This window comes from Berghia stephanieae, chromosome 7 (assembly GCF_034508935.2).
Source record: "Berghia stephanieae isolate SIO BIC M18660-M18661 chromosome 7, UCSD_Bste_1.3, whole genome shotgun sequence".
Classification (NCBI taxonomy): Eukaryota; Metazoa; Mollusca; class Gastropoda; order Nudibranchia; family Aeolidiidae; genus Berghia; species Berghia stephanieae.
Window position 1 is genome coordinate 37,440,271 of NC_088366.1, and position 18,863 is coordinate 37,459,133.

Sequence of the window (18,863 nt, forward strand, 5' to 3'; positions counted from 1 at the left end):
TCAATGATGTATTTTTCCATCAGATCTCAGGTGTTGCGATGGGCACCAAGATGGGTCCCTCATATGCTAACCTCTTCATGGGCTACCTTGAGGAAACCTTCTTCCATCAGTACAGTGGACCTGCCCCCGAGCTGTTCAAAAGGTACATTGACGACTGTTTCGGCATTACGTCATTGACCCACAGCCAGTTGAAAGGGTTCATCCTAGCGATGGACTCCTTCCACCCGTCCATAGAGTACACTTATGAGATTTCAACCTCTGAGGTGAACTTTTTGGACATCAAGGCTGTATTGACCAGCACGGGAGTACGGACCACTGTACACTACAAGGAAACGGACAGTCACAGCTACCTGCTCTATCGGTCATCCCATCCGGTGAAGTGCAAAGACTCCATCCCATTCAGTCAGATACTCCGCTTACGGAGACTCTGTCTGGAAGATGATGAATTTGCGCTTCAACGTGATCGCATGCTCGATTTTTTTAGGGCACGGGAATATCCCGAAAGGGTTTTGCTTAAGGCTGTCCGGAAAGCCAGCCTCGTGTCGAGAGAAGCAGCAATGAGGCCTCGCAATGCCAGGAAGCAGGAGACACAGCGTCCCATTTTAGTCCTCACGCATCACCCCCATGCCGATCAAGTGAGGAACATCCTATTGCAGAACTATGGGATCCTCCAGGCGGGCGAAGACACCCACAGAGTTTTCTCAGAACCCCCGTTGGTAGCATATCGACGGGATCGTAACCTGAGGGATCTCCTTGTCAGAAGCCGCCTGGAACCCATACCTAGGGATGGACCTAAAGCCAGATCGTGTATGCGATCCCGATGCAAGACTTGTGAGCACCTGTGAGAGTATGACAGAGTCAGCTTTCCAGACAAGATTTGGGACATCAGGCGGCCGTTTACTTGCACTGACCGTAATCTAGTCTATGCGATTACGTGCTCCCTGTGTGGGATTGCTTACGTTGGTGAGACCGGAAAGAGGCTGGGTGACAGATTCGTGCAGCACTTGCGTGACATATCGAACTGTGCAGACACAGCAGTGGCCAGACACTTCAATCTGCCAGACCACTGCGATGTACAGTGTGTGCGTGTGTGTGTGCTCAGTCTTTGCCATTCGGACACTTCCGCCCGTCGACGTAGGGAAACTCACCTGATCAAGTTGTTGGGAACGCTGACTCCACGCGGACTCAACACCAGGATTGACCACCACTAGATGTCAACGTCACCCATATTCATCACCACTGCTGCTCTCACTTCTGCCACTACAGCTACTGCTGCTGCTACTACTACTACTTCTACTACTTCTACACTACTACTACTACTACTACTACTACTACTTCTACTACTACTACTACTACTACTACTACTACTACTACTACTACTACTACTACTACTACTACATTACTACTACTGCTACTACTACTACAACTACTACTACTGCTACTACTACTACTACTACTACTACTACTACTACCACTACTACTACTACTACTACTACTACTACTACTACTACTACTACTACTACCACTACTACTACTACGACTACTACTACTACTGTTCATACTACTAAAAGTACAACTCTACCTACCTACCTATCTATCTATCTATCTATCTATCTATCTATCTATCTATCTATCTATCTATCTATCTATCTATCTATCTATCTATCTAGCTAGCTAGCTAGCAATCTATCTACTGATTATCCACCGATTCATAGTCATCTACCTTCCTAGCTCTCTCTCATTGTGTCCAATCATCCACTTTTTCATCCATTAATATACATATAGACCCAGCTATCACTCGGCTGTTTACTCGCCCTCTCTCACCTCCCCTCCACCCTTTCTCTCTCTCTCTCTCTCTCTCTCTCTCTCTCTCTCTCTCTCTCTCTCTCTCTCTCTTTCTTCTTTCTTTCTTTCTTTGTCCCCCCCTCCCTCTTTCTCCCTCCCCCCCTCTCTCTCTCTCTCTGATTCCCCCTCTCTACCGGTCCGCCTCAAACCAACCCCCCCCCCCCCCCCCCGTCCCCCCCCCCCCTTTTTTTTTTTTTTTTTTTTTTATTTTTTTTATTTTTTTTTTTTTTTAATAATTTTTTTTTTTAATTTTTATTTTAAATTTTTTTCTTTTATTAATTTCTCTCTCTCTCTCTCTCTCCTCTCTCTCTCTCTCTCTCTCTCTCTCTCTCTCTCTCTCTCTCTCTCTCTCTCTCTCTCCTTCTCTCCCCTCTTTTCTGACCATCTACCTATCTATCTGCCTATCCATCTATCTATTTATTGGTGTATTCCACTTTACTATCGCATCGTTCCTTCGCGAAGATTCGACCTTCGCTCATCCAACAAACACCCCCCCCCCCCCCCCACCTCCGCCGTGACCCTTTCACCTCGCCCCCTCCAAACCCCCCCCCCCCCCCCTACTGTTCCACTACAGCGTTCTACTACTACTACTACTACTACTACTACTACTACTACTACTACTACTACTACTACAACTACTACTACTACAACTACTACTACTACTACTACTACTACTACTACTACTACTACTACTACTACTACTACTACTACTACTACTACTACTACTACTACTACTACTACTACCAATATGTCTTTTATCTTCCATTATAGTCTGGAAAGTTCTGTTCCCTGACGCTGACCTCTGCTTATCAATTAGATCACCCCCCTGGGGCACACTATCCTCTACCCACGCCACGCTAACATTTCATTCATACTGCAACCACCATTGAGTACAGACGACACAAGTTATTTTCCATTATATTTTATTTGTTTTCCACGTTTATTTGTGTATTGTTGTGCTGACGAAGGGTTTGTACCCGAAACGTCCATTGTCTGTTTTGTTCCCATACGAAGCCTTTCCATTTTCACTCTTTCGTTAGATTCCAAGAGCACACTATCAGTGTACTTAGTTTGAGATTACCTAAATGTCTCACCCAGACACCAGAACAAGAACTTCTTATTATTATAATTATAATTTAATTATCATTATTATCATTATAATATTAATAATAATAATAATAATAATAATAATAATAATAATACTAATAATAATAATAATAATAATAAAAATAAAAATGATATAATAATAATAATAATAATAATAATAATAATAATAATAATAATAATAATAATAATAATAATAATAATAATAATAATAATAATAATAATAATAATAATAATAATAATAATAATAATAATAATAATAATATATTCTTTTTTTTTTAAATTGGGTTGGGGTTAACAGTGTTCTGACAGCCAATGTTAAATTTTCGTCATCAAGCTTAGAATTACAAGCAAATTAAAAAATTATAAAACTATTTTTTACATATCTGTATATGAGTAACATGCCAACCTTTCTAAATCGTTAACTCACATCAATATTAAGAAAATCAAATAGGCCATAATGATTGGTTCTTAATTTGACCTTTTGCCTTGGGTAATCACAATTTGGTCACACTACCGGACTGATCAATGCTCAAACGATCTGTCTCAATCTATTTTAATTTCCACAGTACATTAGAATAATAATTAAAAGAGATGAGTGCCAGTTCGTAATAGCCTTAATTTCTCGCAGCGGGTTCTCCATTAATTAAATTAAACAAGTCACTGATGTCATTATCACATAAAGAGTTACCGCCCTTCTTTGGTAAAAACAATAATTTGGAAACTTGAACTTAAAAATAGAACATTATATGTTTACATAAATATTTATCTAAATTTATTTGTAAATTTAATTAGCATTCTTTAAATTATTTACTTATATCATATTGCTTTACGTTGACTTCACAAGACATCAGAATGATCTCAGGGAAAGGAAAGAACAAAGTCCCCACATGAAGTATAAAAAACAAACAGGGAGAATTACTCTTTGAAGAATAAAAGATAAAGGAACAATGGGAATAATACATAGGTGAACTATACAACGATCCAGACAGAGCAGAACCCCCAGTAAAATTTGATGAACCATTGAGTGAGCCAGAATTTTCCAGAAAGAAATAGAACATGCAATGCAACAAACGAGGAATGGAAAGCTACTGGTCCAGATGACATCCCAATTGAAGTAATCAAAGCACTTGGAGAAACAGCCATCGATGCACTGTATCACGTATTCAATCATATTTACAATAGTAGAGAAATACTGGAAGAGATGTGTAAATTTGTGCTCCTTGCAATAAAAAAAAAGCAAGATGCGAACACTTGCAAGACATTCCGAACAATAAAACTCATGAGCAATATTACCAAGCTACTTCTACGCACATGTGTCAACGGAATGAGGAAAACAATAAATCATGAAATCGCTGAAAAACAATATGGATTCCAACCTGATAAGGGTACTAGAAACGCTATATTTGTCCTGAAAGTAATGAGTGACAGAGCCTTCGTCTTCTTCTTTCCGCCTATCCCACATTTTGCAGGGTTGCCATAATGAATGCAACATCTCCATGCATCTCGGTTCAGAGCATCATCTTCCTCCAGGCCCAGTTCTTTCATATCGTCCTTTGCCTTATCCAACCATCTAGTCTTTGGCATTCCCTTTTCCCTCTTTCCCGCCAATTGTAAGTCCAATACTTTCCTTCCCACATACTCCCTCTCTCGTCTCTTTACATGTCTGAACCATTTCAATCTATCTTCTCTCATCTTTATTGATACATTCTTCACTTCAGTCAACCTTCGAATTTGTTCATTTCTCACTTTATTTTTTCTTGTCCAGCCAAGTGACTTTTCAATTCAATTCAATTCAAATATTTATTTATTGTCGACATTTAAAAAAATGTTTTGTGGATAATGTAGTCAGGCTAATAGAAGCCTTTGACCGACATAGGTTTTAACACATAGTGCATAAAAATACATAGTAATACATCTTCCCTTAAAACATTCCCTTATCAAGATTCCAATCATGACACACAAAGAAAAGTAACATAATATTATGTTATGACTATCTCATTGAGTGACAGAGCCATTGAAGTCAAATCCTCCTTATCCATATGCTTCATCCACTATAAAAAAGCATTTGACAAAGTCATATAGCAACAACTAGAATCAATAGGTATTGATGATAAAGACCTAATACTGTTACAAAATCTATAAAACAACCAAACAGCATCCATCCACACAGGAAATTCGATCTCTGACCCTGTTGCCATACAGAAAGGTGTAAGACAGCCTAGCTTCACCTGATCTATTCAATCTCTATCAAGAAGTAATAATGAGAGGCATTGGAAATACAAAAGACGTCAACATCAATCATTTATGTTATGCAAATGACACCAATTATTGCATCATCTGAGAAACAATTACAAACCTGATAACTGATAACAAAGCACTTGGGATAGAAATAAACATTAACAAAACTGAGTGTATGGTAATAAAGAAGGACTCAAAAATTGTGAACTGCAGAATACATGTCAACACTGAAGAGCTAAAACGTGTAAATTGGGGGAAAAAAAACAAAACAAAACAATGAATGTCCTGAAATGTTATGTCTGGTCAACCCTCCTCTATGGCTGTGAAAGTTGGACATTAACAAAGAAATTAAGGAAAAAGATTGATATGTTTGAAATTTGGTGCTTATGCCGCATGGAGCGCATATCTTACATTGAGCACAAAACAAACAAAGAAGTTCTAGACCTTACAAGAAATTGAAAGTTTTCTAAATAATAAATATGAACTAAGCTTCTATGGTAATCTCATCAGGAAAACCAAATATGAATTCCTAGCCATCAGTGGTAAAATTAATGGAGAAAGAGAGAGGAGAAAACACAGATTGACCTTCTTTAAACAGATTAAAGAATTCACTGGAATGGCAGCACGAACATTCATTGACACAGCGAGAGACAATGAGATATGGAGACTATAATGGAAGCCTCCAACACCTGGGAAAGGCATGGAACTTGATGATGATGACTTACATATTTTATTATATAAAGGTTTTAATGATATTTTACCAAAATTAAAGACGTTTTAGCAAGCTGTGGTTATTATTTTTACTGTCCTCCACTGACTCAGATGATTGTTTATAAAATCTGCTAAGAGCATAATGATGTGGAACCGGAAATAGATCATTTGATGTTGGGAATCAGCATTTGGCTGCCCAGTTGCTAGATTCATTTGCGCACACCAGTATACTTTATTACTGGATCGATTTGGGTCGTTGATGGCTCAAAATATTCATCTCGATCTATATTAATTTCCACAATACAGTAGAATGATAACTCAAATAGATGAGTGCCTCTTCCTAATAGCCTTTATTTCTCCACAAAATATTGCAGACTCTACACTAGTTATAATAATAATAAATAATAATAATAATATAATAAAATAATAATAATAATAATAATAATAATAATTAATGAATAATAATAATAATAATAATAATAATAATAATAATAATAATAATAATAATAGTAATAATAGTAACAAAAATATAGAATGATAATGATGATGATAACGCACAAATTACACTCACCCCCTTTATTGCATGATCCAAAGAAGCACATTGAAGAAACATGAAAATGAAAGACAATGATTGAAATTCTTAAACACAATAATATCTTATAGTAGCAAACAACAAAGTAGATGTCATTATGAAAAGATTTTCTTTATCAAAGTCTTTATATATAAATGACTTTAAGTCTCGATATTACAAAATTACAAAGCAACATTGAAAAAAATGTCCATACATGTTGTAATTTTCCTTAGAGGGCATCCTCTTTCTTCATTGTTAAGAGTCTATCAACCAAACCGCCACAACCTCTATTGAAAATTTATCAGATCAACAGCAAATTGATGAACTGATTCATTTTGTCAAAGAAACAATCTATAAAAGACATTACAAAATAAATACTCACATTTGTAAAATCCTATGGCAGAGAGAAAAGAAGATGTTAAAATAAATAAATAAAACAATAAATAAATAAATGATGATATTGATAATATTTATAACTGTGGTCTACTTTTTATCTCTATCAATTTATCCAAAAAATCACCCAAAATACCGGAGCATACTCAATGTTTCAATCGTTTCTATGTTACATATTTGTGTTGAGAATATTGGCTATTAAGCTTAAAAGCTGGCCAACTAACTTCCAGCGTTTGTTGTGTGTCGAATCCATGACCTCCAGAATTTGGGGAGAAGTGGTTCTAGATAGACTAGAATTTGAAGCAACTTTTTGGGGGTCGTGGATAGCTCATACGGTAGAGTCACGATCTCCCCGGCCAGGTGGAGTTGTCATACCAGCAAGGTCGTGGGTTTGAACCCCCATCGTTGCCCCAAAGTTTTTATTCTCTGTTGTCTTCTGGCACTTTCCTACTCACTTCATTTCTTGTTACTATCAGTGTCCTTAGTTTGAGATCACCCAAAAGTCACATTCAGACATAAGCACGGGATTCCCCCTAAGAGGAATACACTCAATTGCTTAAAAATCATATTACAGTCAAATTTGCCTCTACCTAATGACCATTACTGTTGCTGCCCATGAGTTTTTTCTCCTCCTGTCCAACGCGACCACGACCACTAAAATCTACTTACTAAAGTTTCTGTAAAATGTTAGTTTTGTTCTAGGATTGGGTTATTAGCCCTATGAAAAAAACCCAGATTTGGAGGACCAGGCATTACTTTGGAGATTCACATTAATCAACATTCTCATTCTTCTGACAAATGTTCATTTTTTCAGGCCATGGAGCTGCTCTACTGATCAAAATCCAACTTTTTTTTCCAACCGAGGTTTAAACAAAACAGACTAAGACTACAATCTGACTTTCCAACTTTGGTAGACACCCTGAATCATAACAACTATGATGATGATGATGATGATGATGATGATCAGGGATGCCACCAGGCAAATTTAAAAAAGCCTAAAACTTGCGCGGACCAAATTTGGAATATTGTTTCAGTACTTATTATTGCAATTGAGAGCAAATAACACACAAAAGAAAGGAGAGTTAACAGTTTTCAAATTGATAAAATAAGGTGCTGAAAACAAAATATAGACAAATTAATATCAATAGCTATCAGGGGTGAGAAAGACTGGTCACATAAAAGGAGAAAATTTTTCATTGTGAAGACCATGACCCACCCATGCAACCATAACCTATAAATTTGAACTTCACTCAAATTCAGGGAGATGCGATCCAAAATTTGTCTCGCAGCAATTTCGAACACGACTCTGAGAATTTCAAAAGTTTAAAGTGTAATTACATTTGGTGGTTGTAGTAGGGATGACGATGTGGTGGTGGTTGTAGTAGTAGTGGTGGTAGGGATGGTGTGGTAGTGATTATAGTAGTGCTGGTCGTATGGATGATTGTGTGGTGGTGGTGGTTGTAGTAGCTGTGGTAGGAATGATGATGTAGTGGTAGTTGTAGTAGTAATGGTGGTAGGGATGATGTGGTGTTATTTGTAGTAGTAGTGGTGCTAGGGATGATGGTGTGGTGGTGATTGTAGTAGTAGTAGTAGGGTTGATGATGTGGTGGTAGTTGTAGTAGTAGTGGTGGTAGGGATGATGTGGTGTTATTTGTAGTAGTAATGGTGCTAGGGATGATGATGTGGTGGTGGTTGTAGTAGGAGTGGTGGTAGGGATGATGTGGTAGTGGTGATGATGTGGTGGTGATTGTAGTAGTAGTAGTAGTAGTAGTGGTGGTCTTAGAGATGATGAGGTAATGGTGGTTGTAGTAGTAGTAGTAGTTGTAGGGATGATGATGTGGTGGTGGTTGTAGTAGTGGTGGTCTTTTAGAGATAATTGTGTGGTGGTGGTTGCAATAGCTGTGGTAGGAATGATGATGTGGTGGTAGTTGTAGTAGTACTGGTGGTAGGGATGATGTGGTGTTATTTGTAGTAGTAGTGTTGGTAGGGATGATGATGTGGTGGTGGTTGTAATAGTAGTGGTGGTAGAGATGATGTAGTGGTTTTGGTGAGTGTTTTTTATTCAGTGATAATAATAGCAATTTGTCAAAAAGGAGGATAATGTCTCCGTCTATCGGTCAAACGCAAGCAAAGTGTAAAAATAACAGGAACATAGTTTTGTATTGGTATTATGTAATATATTACTATTACTAGTATAAATCCATTCTTATCATTAAACATAAATTTACTTTTTGTAAACATTTAATGAATTGTCCTTTCCACATGTTAAAGGCCTACAATGTTATTCAAATAAAAGGCCAGAAAGTGTTGTTTTGTTTTGATTTTTACTTTATAAAGCAGGCTACAATATCTTTTTTTCTTTTTTTTTTTTACCGAAACCTAGTGGTTATTCAGCTTATAAATACAACCCAAGAATCTCACAAATTTAAAGCCATAGTCAAAAGGTAAAAAGAAAGAAGAATAAACTAAGCCAATCACCATTGCTTTACTCTTATGTATTATCTCTGTATAACCAGATGATTTAATGGATGGTTCAGAGAAAGAGAGAGAGAGAGAGAGAGAGAGAGAGAGAGAGAGAGAGAGGAGAGAGAGGAGAGAGAGAGGGGAAGAGAGAGGGAGGAGAGAGAGAGAGAGAGAGGGGGGGGGGAGAGAGAGAGAGAGAGAGGGGGAGAGAGAGAGAGAGAGAGGGGAGAGAGAGAGAGAGAGAGAGAGAGAGAGAGAGAGAGAGAGAGAGAGAGAGAGAGAGAGAGAGAGAGAGAGAGATTTGTCCCTCCCCTACCCTTCAACCATCAACTAGCTAATCAAAGAACACCACTGGTCGTCTGTGTCAATTGTGACATCTGGTGCCATTCAGTCTGGCCCGACGTCATAAAAACCGGACCGTCACTAAATTTCACGAGACTACTGCACAGGTGTCAAAATATGACATAAGACATAATGGTGATTTTGTGGTTTTGAGGGAAATGTTTGACACGGCAAATTCAGCGGAAATTTCTGAGAAATTCTCAAAATCACTGTTTATTTATCAACAACAAAAAATTTAAAAGGAGGAATTGTGACGGGGATGGGCGGAGATAAACTACCATTTAGGTGCCCAAATATTCGACCGGCGGTGACAGCCCAAATTATTCACCCAGCAATAAAGTTCCGGCTCAAATCTCGATCGCGATTTTTTTCTTCTTCTTGAAATTTGTTTTTTTTTTTTTTTTTGAATAGTGACGACGGACAAAAACCGGAGGTTCCGGATTAAAACCGGCTGGTGGTAAAAAAAACCCAACGGATTTCCGGCTAAAACCGGAAAAGTGGCATCCCTGGATGATGATGAATAATTACTTTTTCACCTAAAAAAAAGTCAAATTTTCTAAATCGGCTTGTTGAAATCACAGACCTTTTAAAAATAAAATAAATTACCAGCATGGTTACAGGTATTCTTTTCACAATATTGACGAATTCATACTTTCAAATATGGCTGAAAGTGGATGTTCTACATATGAATAGAACAGACATCGTTACTGAAGAAAATAATCAAAACACTGGAGAGTGCTACATCTTTACATTGAGGAAGTTAATTTTGAATGAATAAATTGACTATTGCACCATTAGTTGTAGATAACTGTTGTGTCAACAAAATGTTTTATTTACTGGTTACCTTAATTATTAATATTTTCATTTTCATCCAATATTTAAATGGGTAAAAATCAGACTCACTTTAAGTTTTGCAAGAGTTGGATTTTTAGATAGCAATCTGTTCATGTCATGGTATTCTGTAGCAGAGCAAACCACCATCCATTCCTTCTCCTCTGGGCCAAGCTGTAGGTGAAAGATAAATTCTGAATCAACTATGGCAGTTGATAAACATTTCTGTCATTCTTTTATATGTATGACAAATCAAAAATTTGTGATTTGATTAGGTTGGCAAATACCAGGGGAAATATATATAATCTAAATAATCAAAGCTAAATTCAGCAGCCCACATAGTATATCAAAAGAGAAAATTTGATCATATCACCCCACTTTTGGAAAATTTGCACTGGCTTCTTGTCCGCTATAGAATAGGTTACAGAAATGCATTATTACTTTTCAAATGCATTAACAATTTAACACCTATTCATCTTTCTGAACTAATTAACCTTAAACCTCGAACCAGAAGCCTTCAATCATCACAAGACATTAGTTTATTATCTGTACCAAAAAGTAAGCAAAAATCTTTTGGTGATCGCTCTTTTCAATATTATGGCCCTAAACTCTGGAAAAACCAACCTCAACCCAATAGAGAAATCGAGAATATCTCTAACTTCAAATCTGCTTAAAAAATCCACTTTTCCAAAATTCACTTTTTTTTTTTACAGCGAATGACATAATTCAGTCGGATGGTGAAAAGGTTTGAACTGAGATATTGCCAAGTTTAGTTAGAAGGTCAATTTTTATCCAAAATGAGATTTTGTCATAAATGATTAAATCAACCCTTTTTGTACATCTTCAGGAAATATCAAAGCTTAATTTTACTTCTAAGTATTTTTTACAACTAGTCAAGTTGAAAAGTATGAAATTTGAGAAAAGTTGCTGGATACCTTTCCCATACATCTAACCATAACTTCATGAAAAATCATCCGATTCAATTCATATAAAGACTAAAATGCTCTGGGTGAGAATATTCTTTCAGAAAATGCAAAAAAATGCAAATCCAAAATTTTCAACTTCCGACTGATTATGTCATGCACGGACACATTTTACACCATGCAAACTGTAATGTTTGTATACTATTATTTAAGCAAAGTGTATTTTGCTTCAATAATTCATTTTGACTACCTGTGTTCGTAACGTAATTCATTATATATCTGTAAAGCATATTGAGATGTTTGGTTCATGGAAAGCACTCAACAAGTGGACTACAAACAATGATCACAAATAAAGTATAAAATTCAGAGCAAAATTGTTCTCATTCATAACTGTCTCATCAGATTAAGTAACCCCTATTTGGAAATGAGTTCAATTCGTATATTTCCTGTCTGTATTTTCCCCCTGGTATTTCAAATTGTACTTCATTAAAAGTAAGAACTCACTGCCTGTCCACAGTTACAAGAACGAATATGTGTTACGTGCTCATAGTATGTACCGTTGCCGTTAATACACCTATGAAGTTCCATTTCAAAAATATACACTGGAATTAAGATCTGTCCTGGTGTAGAAAGTTTGCATAAAAAAGCATGAGATTTTTGTTTTAATTTTTGGCTGAAGAAACTCGTAATTTAAGCTACCTCTGATATATTTGCCTGCCAGTTTTTGTGCTGTTTTGTATTTTTGGCATTTTCCTTTCTTTATTTAGAAATAGCCTGCAACTACTCATAATAGCCTGCAACTACTCATAACTGTTTTTAAATGCCAATACAACAGTAGACTAAATTTAATCACCAGAAACTATGACAATGCCCTATGACACAATTAAACGGCATTCACAGAGAATTTAGAATAGGTTTATATATCTAAGCAAAGAAAGAGACATATTAAACTATAATCTAGTACAGATGCTTATTTAATCTTAATATACATAACTCTAATATTAAAAATAATTGCAATCAAATAAAAGTAGAGGAATAATTAGACAATTTACTTACCGTTATGTGAGCATCATCATCGTCTCCCTGGAAAAAAATATAATTTTAAAATGAGTTTAATCAACCAAGATATCTATAGTACGAATTTTGTTTTACAGCCAAAAATATTGATGGTCATAGGCTAATATTGCATTGTGACAGGTATAAAAAATAATTCTGGTGTGTGACTGGTTGGTTGGAACAATATTGAGTTTTTCAAGTTTGGGACAATTGTACCTTAGCAAAGATTATCATATGACTGAAAATTTGATACCAAATTTATAAAATTCTGATTACTTGTTGCCGGGATATGAACGTTTGAAGTTAAGTGTAAATGTAATATTTGTAATTAATATTATGTTACTTTTCTTTGTGTGTCATGATTGGAATCTTGATGAGGGAATGTTTTTAAGGGAAAATGTATTACTATGCATTTTTATGCACCTATGTCGGTCAAAGGCTTCTATTAGCCCGACTACATTATCTACGAAACATTTTTTAAATGCCGACAATAAATAAATATTTGAATTGAATTGAATTGAAAAGTGTAAAACCCAAGTTTAGAGAAAATCAACTTTGATGTTGAATCATCTGTTTCACACGCAGTCAAATCAGTGAGCAAAAATAACTCCTTGGACACTGGATTTAATAATTTGATAAGAGTAATCAAATTAGATACAAACTTAAAATATACATCATTAAATAATGTGTATACATATTTTTTAAACAAAACAATTGTCACTTTGTAGTTATTTTTATTATATAACAATGTTGAATGGCAATTTGTCAAAAAGGAGGAAAATGTATTGGTCCATCGGTTAAACTCAAACAAAATCATAACATATGTTTTGTTTGTTTTTAAGGGTTTTACAACGCTTGCAACACATTTAGGTCATATCAGCACCAGTAAAAAGGAAGAAAATGGGATAGTAAAAAGTTCTAGAATTACAATTAAACCACCCAAGGAAAAGTAAGATGATGGGGAATGGTTCAAATAGGGAACAGATGTAAATTCCAAGAGCATACCATCAATGTACTTCGTTTGAGATCACTTAAAAATCTCATCCAGAGACATGCACAGGTTCCCCAAAGAGGAATACACTCAAATGCTAGCATTATACATTCAAAACAACAAATATAATAATTTACAAGGAAAAGAATATCATCTCCCAAAACAATAACCACACATTTGACTGTTTCTCTCTTAGCCAAGGACACTGAAAAGGGCTGGGGAGAAACCAAGTAATCCCGTTTCAAGACAAAAGAACGCAAATTAGAAAACAGATAAAGGGGAATAGAAGACACAGCAAGTGCCTTCATGCCCACTATGGGAGGTCAGGAATCCCATCCACAAAATCGTAACGTAAAATATCATAGTTTCATATATTCTACTACTTCTACTAATAGAAATATAGCTTACTTCATGTACATTTTTAATGAATTGCCCTTTCCTTAAAACAATTTTTTTTAAATACCCAAGAGAGTCAAAATTAACTTTTGGTAAAAAGGCCTGAAAGTATTTGTTTTTCCTTGTTTTACCTTTGTTACTGTAGCCCAGTGGTTACGGATCTACAAATAAGACTGAAGTATCTTTAATAAATTAAAATTGCAGAACATTGAAAAAATAAAGGTAAAAAAATTAAACTAAGTTGAGCACCCTTTATAATTGTAACAGATTAATACCATCTCTCTATAACCAGATGACGTTTATAAAGTAAACATGGAGAGAGAGAGAGAGAGAGAGAGAGAGAGAGAGAGAGAGAGAGAGAGAGAGAGAGAGAGAGAGAGAGAGAGAGAGAGAGAGAGAGAGAGAAGAGAGAGAGAGAGAGAGAGAGAGAGAGAGAGAGAGAGAGAGGAGAGAGAGAGAGAGAGAGAGAGAGAGAGAGAAAGAAAGAGAGAGAGAAAGAGAGAGAGAGAGAGAGAGAGAGAGAGAGAGAGAGAGAGAGAGAGAGAGAGAGAGAGCCAGCGGGTCAAATTTGCTGTTCATTATTTCTACGAGTCTTAAAATCTAAAAGATCGTATGATGAGATATTGCTTATTCCAAACAAAAAATAATAAATCATTTAATAATATCAGCATTAAATAGAAGCAAAACAAACTAAACTATAAACTTCACATACCTGATATTTGGAGTTTTTGCGCATTGGATGTACAGTCCCTTGGTTGCTAGTGTTGTTCCTTGGATGTTGAAAGTCAGACTCAGAATGAATCTTGTTGAGTTTTTTTACCTTGTCCATCACTGATATGTTGGCATCGTCCTCCACTGAGCTGTTTGTGCCAGAGGAAGCTGAGGGTGCTGATGACTTGTGAGATACCTGTGAGGGATCAGTCAAATCAGTGAATGTGATAGGAATAAGAAGTGGGGAAAGGGGGGCACATTTTCAAAAAAGTTAAGAATGTTTATTAGATTTCATGAGTTTAATTGTACTTGCGACACTTTTATGAGATGGGATGAATACTCAAAATATTATAAGATCTACAGTTATCCATGTAAGCAAAGTTAATCAAGGAGGAGAAATAGATCCAAGAGCAATATATCTATTTTTCCTTCAGTGAAAATCCCAACTTAGGGAAGACAAAACCTGATCGTTCCATTCTAAGATAAAGACACACAACCACACAGACAAGACCAGACCAATATAAGAAAAAAGAAGAGACAACAAGAGTTTACCTCTCTCGATATCCTACAGGCAGAGTGGAAGAAGAAGAATATAATAAATCTCTAAAAAAAAATAAGTGTTCCCCGTTCACAACCAACCAATTTTCAATGACTGTAATGTATCAAGTTATGGAATATCATTTGATTTTACATTCTTTTATAAAATAATAGTATGACACACCAGCAAGTGCCCTCTGTAAACATTTTGTAACTTTGTTAGTATTAAAATCATATCGAGCTACAAGATAACCATATCAACAACAAGATAAAACAATGAAAAACATTCATGACCAAAACAAAATGCCAATTTTCACAAATGTGTCAATGGGCACAGGTATATGGTTGAAAAATTAATGTATTGAATTGCTTTATCAACAACAGGTGTGAGATTTCATAATGAATTTTATGAATGTGTGTAATCGTGATTTAGTTTTTGAAAAAAAACTTGTAAATTGTATAATGAAAATATTACAAGCGTATAATACCCTCTTGTCACGTGAATCACAATCAATCTGAATGAAAACTACACTGAACGTTAGCTAAATAGTGACTCTTCATCATATGTGGGTTTCTTAAGTAATGATAATTTTCTTGTTTCTTTTTGGTCATGCCTCATATTGTTAATCTTTGGTTTACCTTTAAAATTGATTATAAAGAACTTTAATCTGATTCAGTACTGAGAGCTTTCATAGTGAAGTCTCCTGGAAAATGAGCTGTTTTGCCTGACTACAAATGCACCATTTCAATCAGCTATTTGAACATACTGTCATTCAGTGATGATAATGGAAATTTGTGAAAAAGCAGGAAAGTGCATCAGTCCATCAGGCAAACTCAAACTAAAATGCAAAAGTTACATATATACAATATCATAGTTAAGAAACATTATAATAATAATAAATTGTATTTATTGAGCGCTCTACCATATCAGAAGGAAATGCTCGGAGTGCTTAACAGGTGCATCAACACATTAATATAATATACTTTTGTAAATATTTAACGAATTGTCCTTTCCCAAAAATAATTTTTAAGGCTCACTATATTAATCAAGAACTCATTACATTAAGAGATTATGATAAATTTTTGGTCAAAAGGGTAGAAAGTATTTGTTATTACTTCACAAGGCACACTTTAGCAGCTGTGTTACTGCAACCTTGTGGTTATGCAGTTTATAAATCAAACTCATGAATCTTTAATAAATTGTAAAACATCGTCAATCTAAACACGAGTAAAATAGTAAATTTAAAATAAGCCTTTGAACAATTACTTTCTAAGTCAATCAACTTTGTTCATTGTAATAAAGCTTTCTTTCTATGACCCGATGACTTCTGTAAATAAGCTGTACAAAAATCTGACTGAAAATCTTCGACAAATCACAGACATGATTTTTAAAATAGATGAGTGCAGTATCATAAAGGAAAGAGATAATAGACAAAGTATTACTATTACTTAAGTGCCTTGTAGAAGTAGAAGGAATGCCAAATAAGCAAGTCATTTATATGATATGTTAAAAAGGCAATGTTAGATAAAATATTATTATTATAGGCTTAGGCTTTTCAAACAATTAAGGACAAGCACTCCAAAAAAACCCCAAAAAACTTGAGCTTTTATAGAGAGCAATATCCACTAAATGTGCTCAAAGCACTTTACAAAGGGTCCTTGGCCAACAGCAACACGAAACATGTAGAACGAGACATGATGCCTTTTACGTGATATTACAATTTTTCGGACAGACAACGCTGTTGACAGCCAGGTACTCATTTTACACCTGAGTACGGTGACAGAATGCAAGTAAAGAGTTTTTTCCAAGGACTCGACTATGCACTGAGCGAAGCTCAAACCCAGGACCTTCCGATCCGAAAGCGAGTGTCATACCACAAGACCACAGAGCCGCACAAAAAGCACTCCAAAAAACATACCATAACCTTATGTCCATACTTTAAATCCAATTTAACAGCAATTATTATTTTCAGCAGTGACCAATTTAATTCAATCGTCATATCTTTATTGATGCTCGACAGCTCAGAACTTGGAGCCACAAACCCTGCACCCCAAAAATAGTGACGTGAGAGCATATTTAAACTTTTAATACAAGAATGTATCAAAGTTAAAGGTCAATAACTATGCGACAAACTAAAAATGAAAGATGGGAAAATGAAGGAATCTAAGTCAACAGTGACAGACAGTGAACAGCATGAATGTTAGAGTGAAACACCGTCAGAAAACTAATTTGTGCGGGAATTAATTACTTACCACTATTGTGTCTTATAATTAGGTACCCAATCAGTGAAGAAAAGGTCAACCAGTTTGTTTACAACATGAGGCGATTGAGATGTTTTAGTTCTAGTAGCAATTGTATAACTTTCGATTTGAAGAAAGTGTCTATATAATCTACTTCCGGCTTTCGCATTTTAATTTTTCATCATTTTACTTTCCACCATGTAAATGTGGTCAATTTTGGCTGAGACAAAATAGAAATTTATCCCTCAGCGGCTCATTTACAGTTGGCTACCTTTGGGATCACGACAAGTTGGAAAGCAAAAAAATAATTTCACGAAGACTGTAAAAATACACTGGGATGTGTTCAGATACGACAAATCTAAAAAGCGTCACTTATTCTTAGGAATATATCTACCTTATAGTTATTGCATGGGCTATGTGTGGTGCTCTAGAATATTCCCAATTATGTTACTTTCATTTGACTACATTTCACAAATTCATTAGTACTTCATTTCTTTCTTCCTCTTCTTTTTTTATATATTTGAATTTGATGAATTGCCTGAGAATTTACATAATTTGGAGATAGACGGGTGGTTGAGAGAGAAATATGGGTAAGGGAAAGAGAAAGAGAGAGACAGTGGAAAATTTCAAAGAAAATCCCAAAATCCTGGAATTCAAGAGAAGATTATCATCACTGATCATTATTTCAGTTCCTTTTTCCTTTCATTCATCAACATTTCTAATTTTCAATTTTACTATGGTAAAACCATCTAACCAAAATCAAAGCCTCTTACATTATATTTAACAGACATGTTATCGTCTGCCTTTGACATTTGATTTCTTGTCTGAACGTCCAAGACACTAGCAGTGGATGCTTGTGAGTCACCATCAAGTGAGCTGAATCCTGAGGTTGCAGATGTTGATGATTCTTGTGACGTCTGAAGAAAAATTCCATAAAATCAAAATATTGCAAATATTTTTGTTATACCAATTAAATTAAATCCAGCTTTATTGCTGGCTGCAAACTTCATATGATCATGATACAATTTCCATGATAAATCTATCAATACTTTGTGAAGGCATCCAGTGGTGTAGTTATTAACTTTTGAGAAAATAGATCTCTACATGAAGCAAAACTTCAGTGAAAATATTGGTTTAAAAAATTTAACAGACATATGTCTCTTCAATCTCTGTATCTGTATCTGTATCTGTATGGTTGGCGCTGAAGAAACCAATGGTCTGGTTGTATTTCAGCGGCGTCCTCATGTCAGTCGGGCCTTAAAATCGTTTAAGTGTGGTGCCATGATGACCAGTTCATCCAGCCCATTCCACTCCGAGATAGTTCTAATGAAGAAAGAATTTCGGTAGTTTTGTGTTCTTGTCTGTGGGATTTTGAAGCAGTTCGAATTGTTTGTGGCGCATCTGTCAATGGGGTTTTCGGTTATGTGGTTGGCGAAAGTGAGTGCTCGGATTTTTCTTTTGTTTGGTCGTGGCGTGAAAAAGGAGTCTGCCTTTATTGATGGTATTT

The 18,863-nt window shown here is 35.6% G+C and overlaps 1 protein-coding gene across 1 annotated transcript in view; it reads right to left on the reverse strand.

Annotated features, from left to right (window-relative positions):
• The window catches only part of LOC144976542 (uncharacterized), a 66,950-nt gene that overhangs the window by 23,273 nt on the left and 24,814 nt on the right, over positions 1-18,863 (reverse strand). Inside the window, exons 4-7 of the mRNA XM_078920837.1 lie at positions 18,130-18,273; positions 14,580-14,774; positions 12,481-12,507; positions 10,574-10,675 (exon numbers count right to left, since the gene is read on the reverse strand). Of these exons, the coding sequence (XP_078776963.1) occupies positions 10,574-10,675; positions 12,481-12,507; positions 14,580-14,774; positions 18,130-18,273 (468 nt within the window). The remainder of the gene's footprint in view (positions 1-10,573; positions 10,676-12,480; positions 12,508-14,579; positions 14,775-18,129; positions 18,274-18,863) is intronic.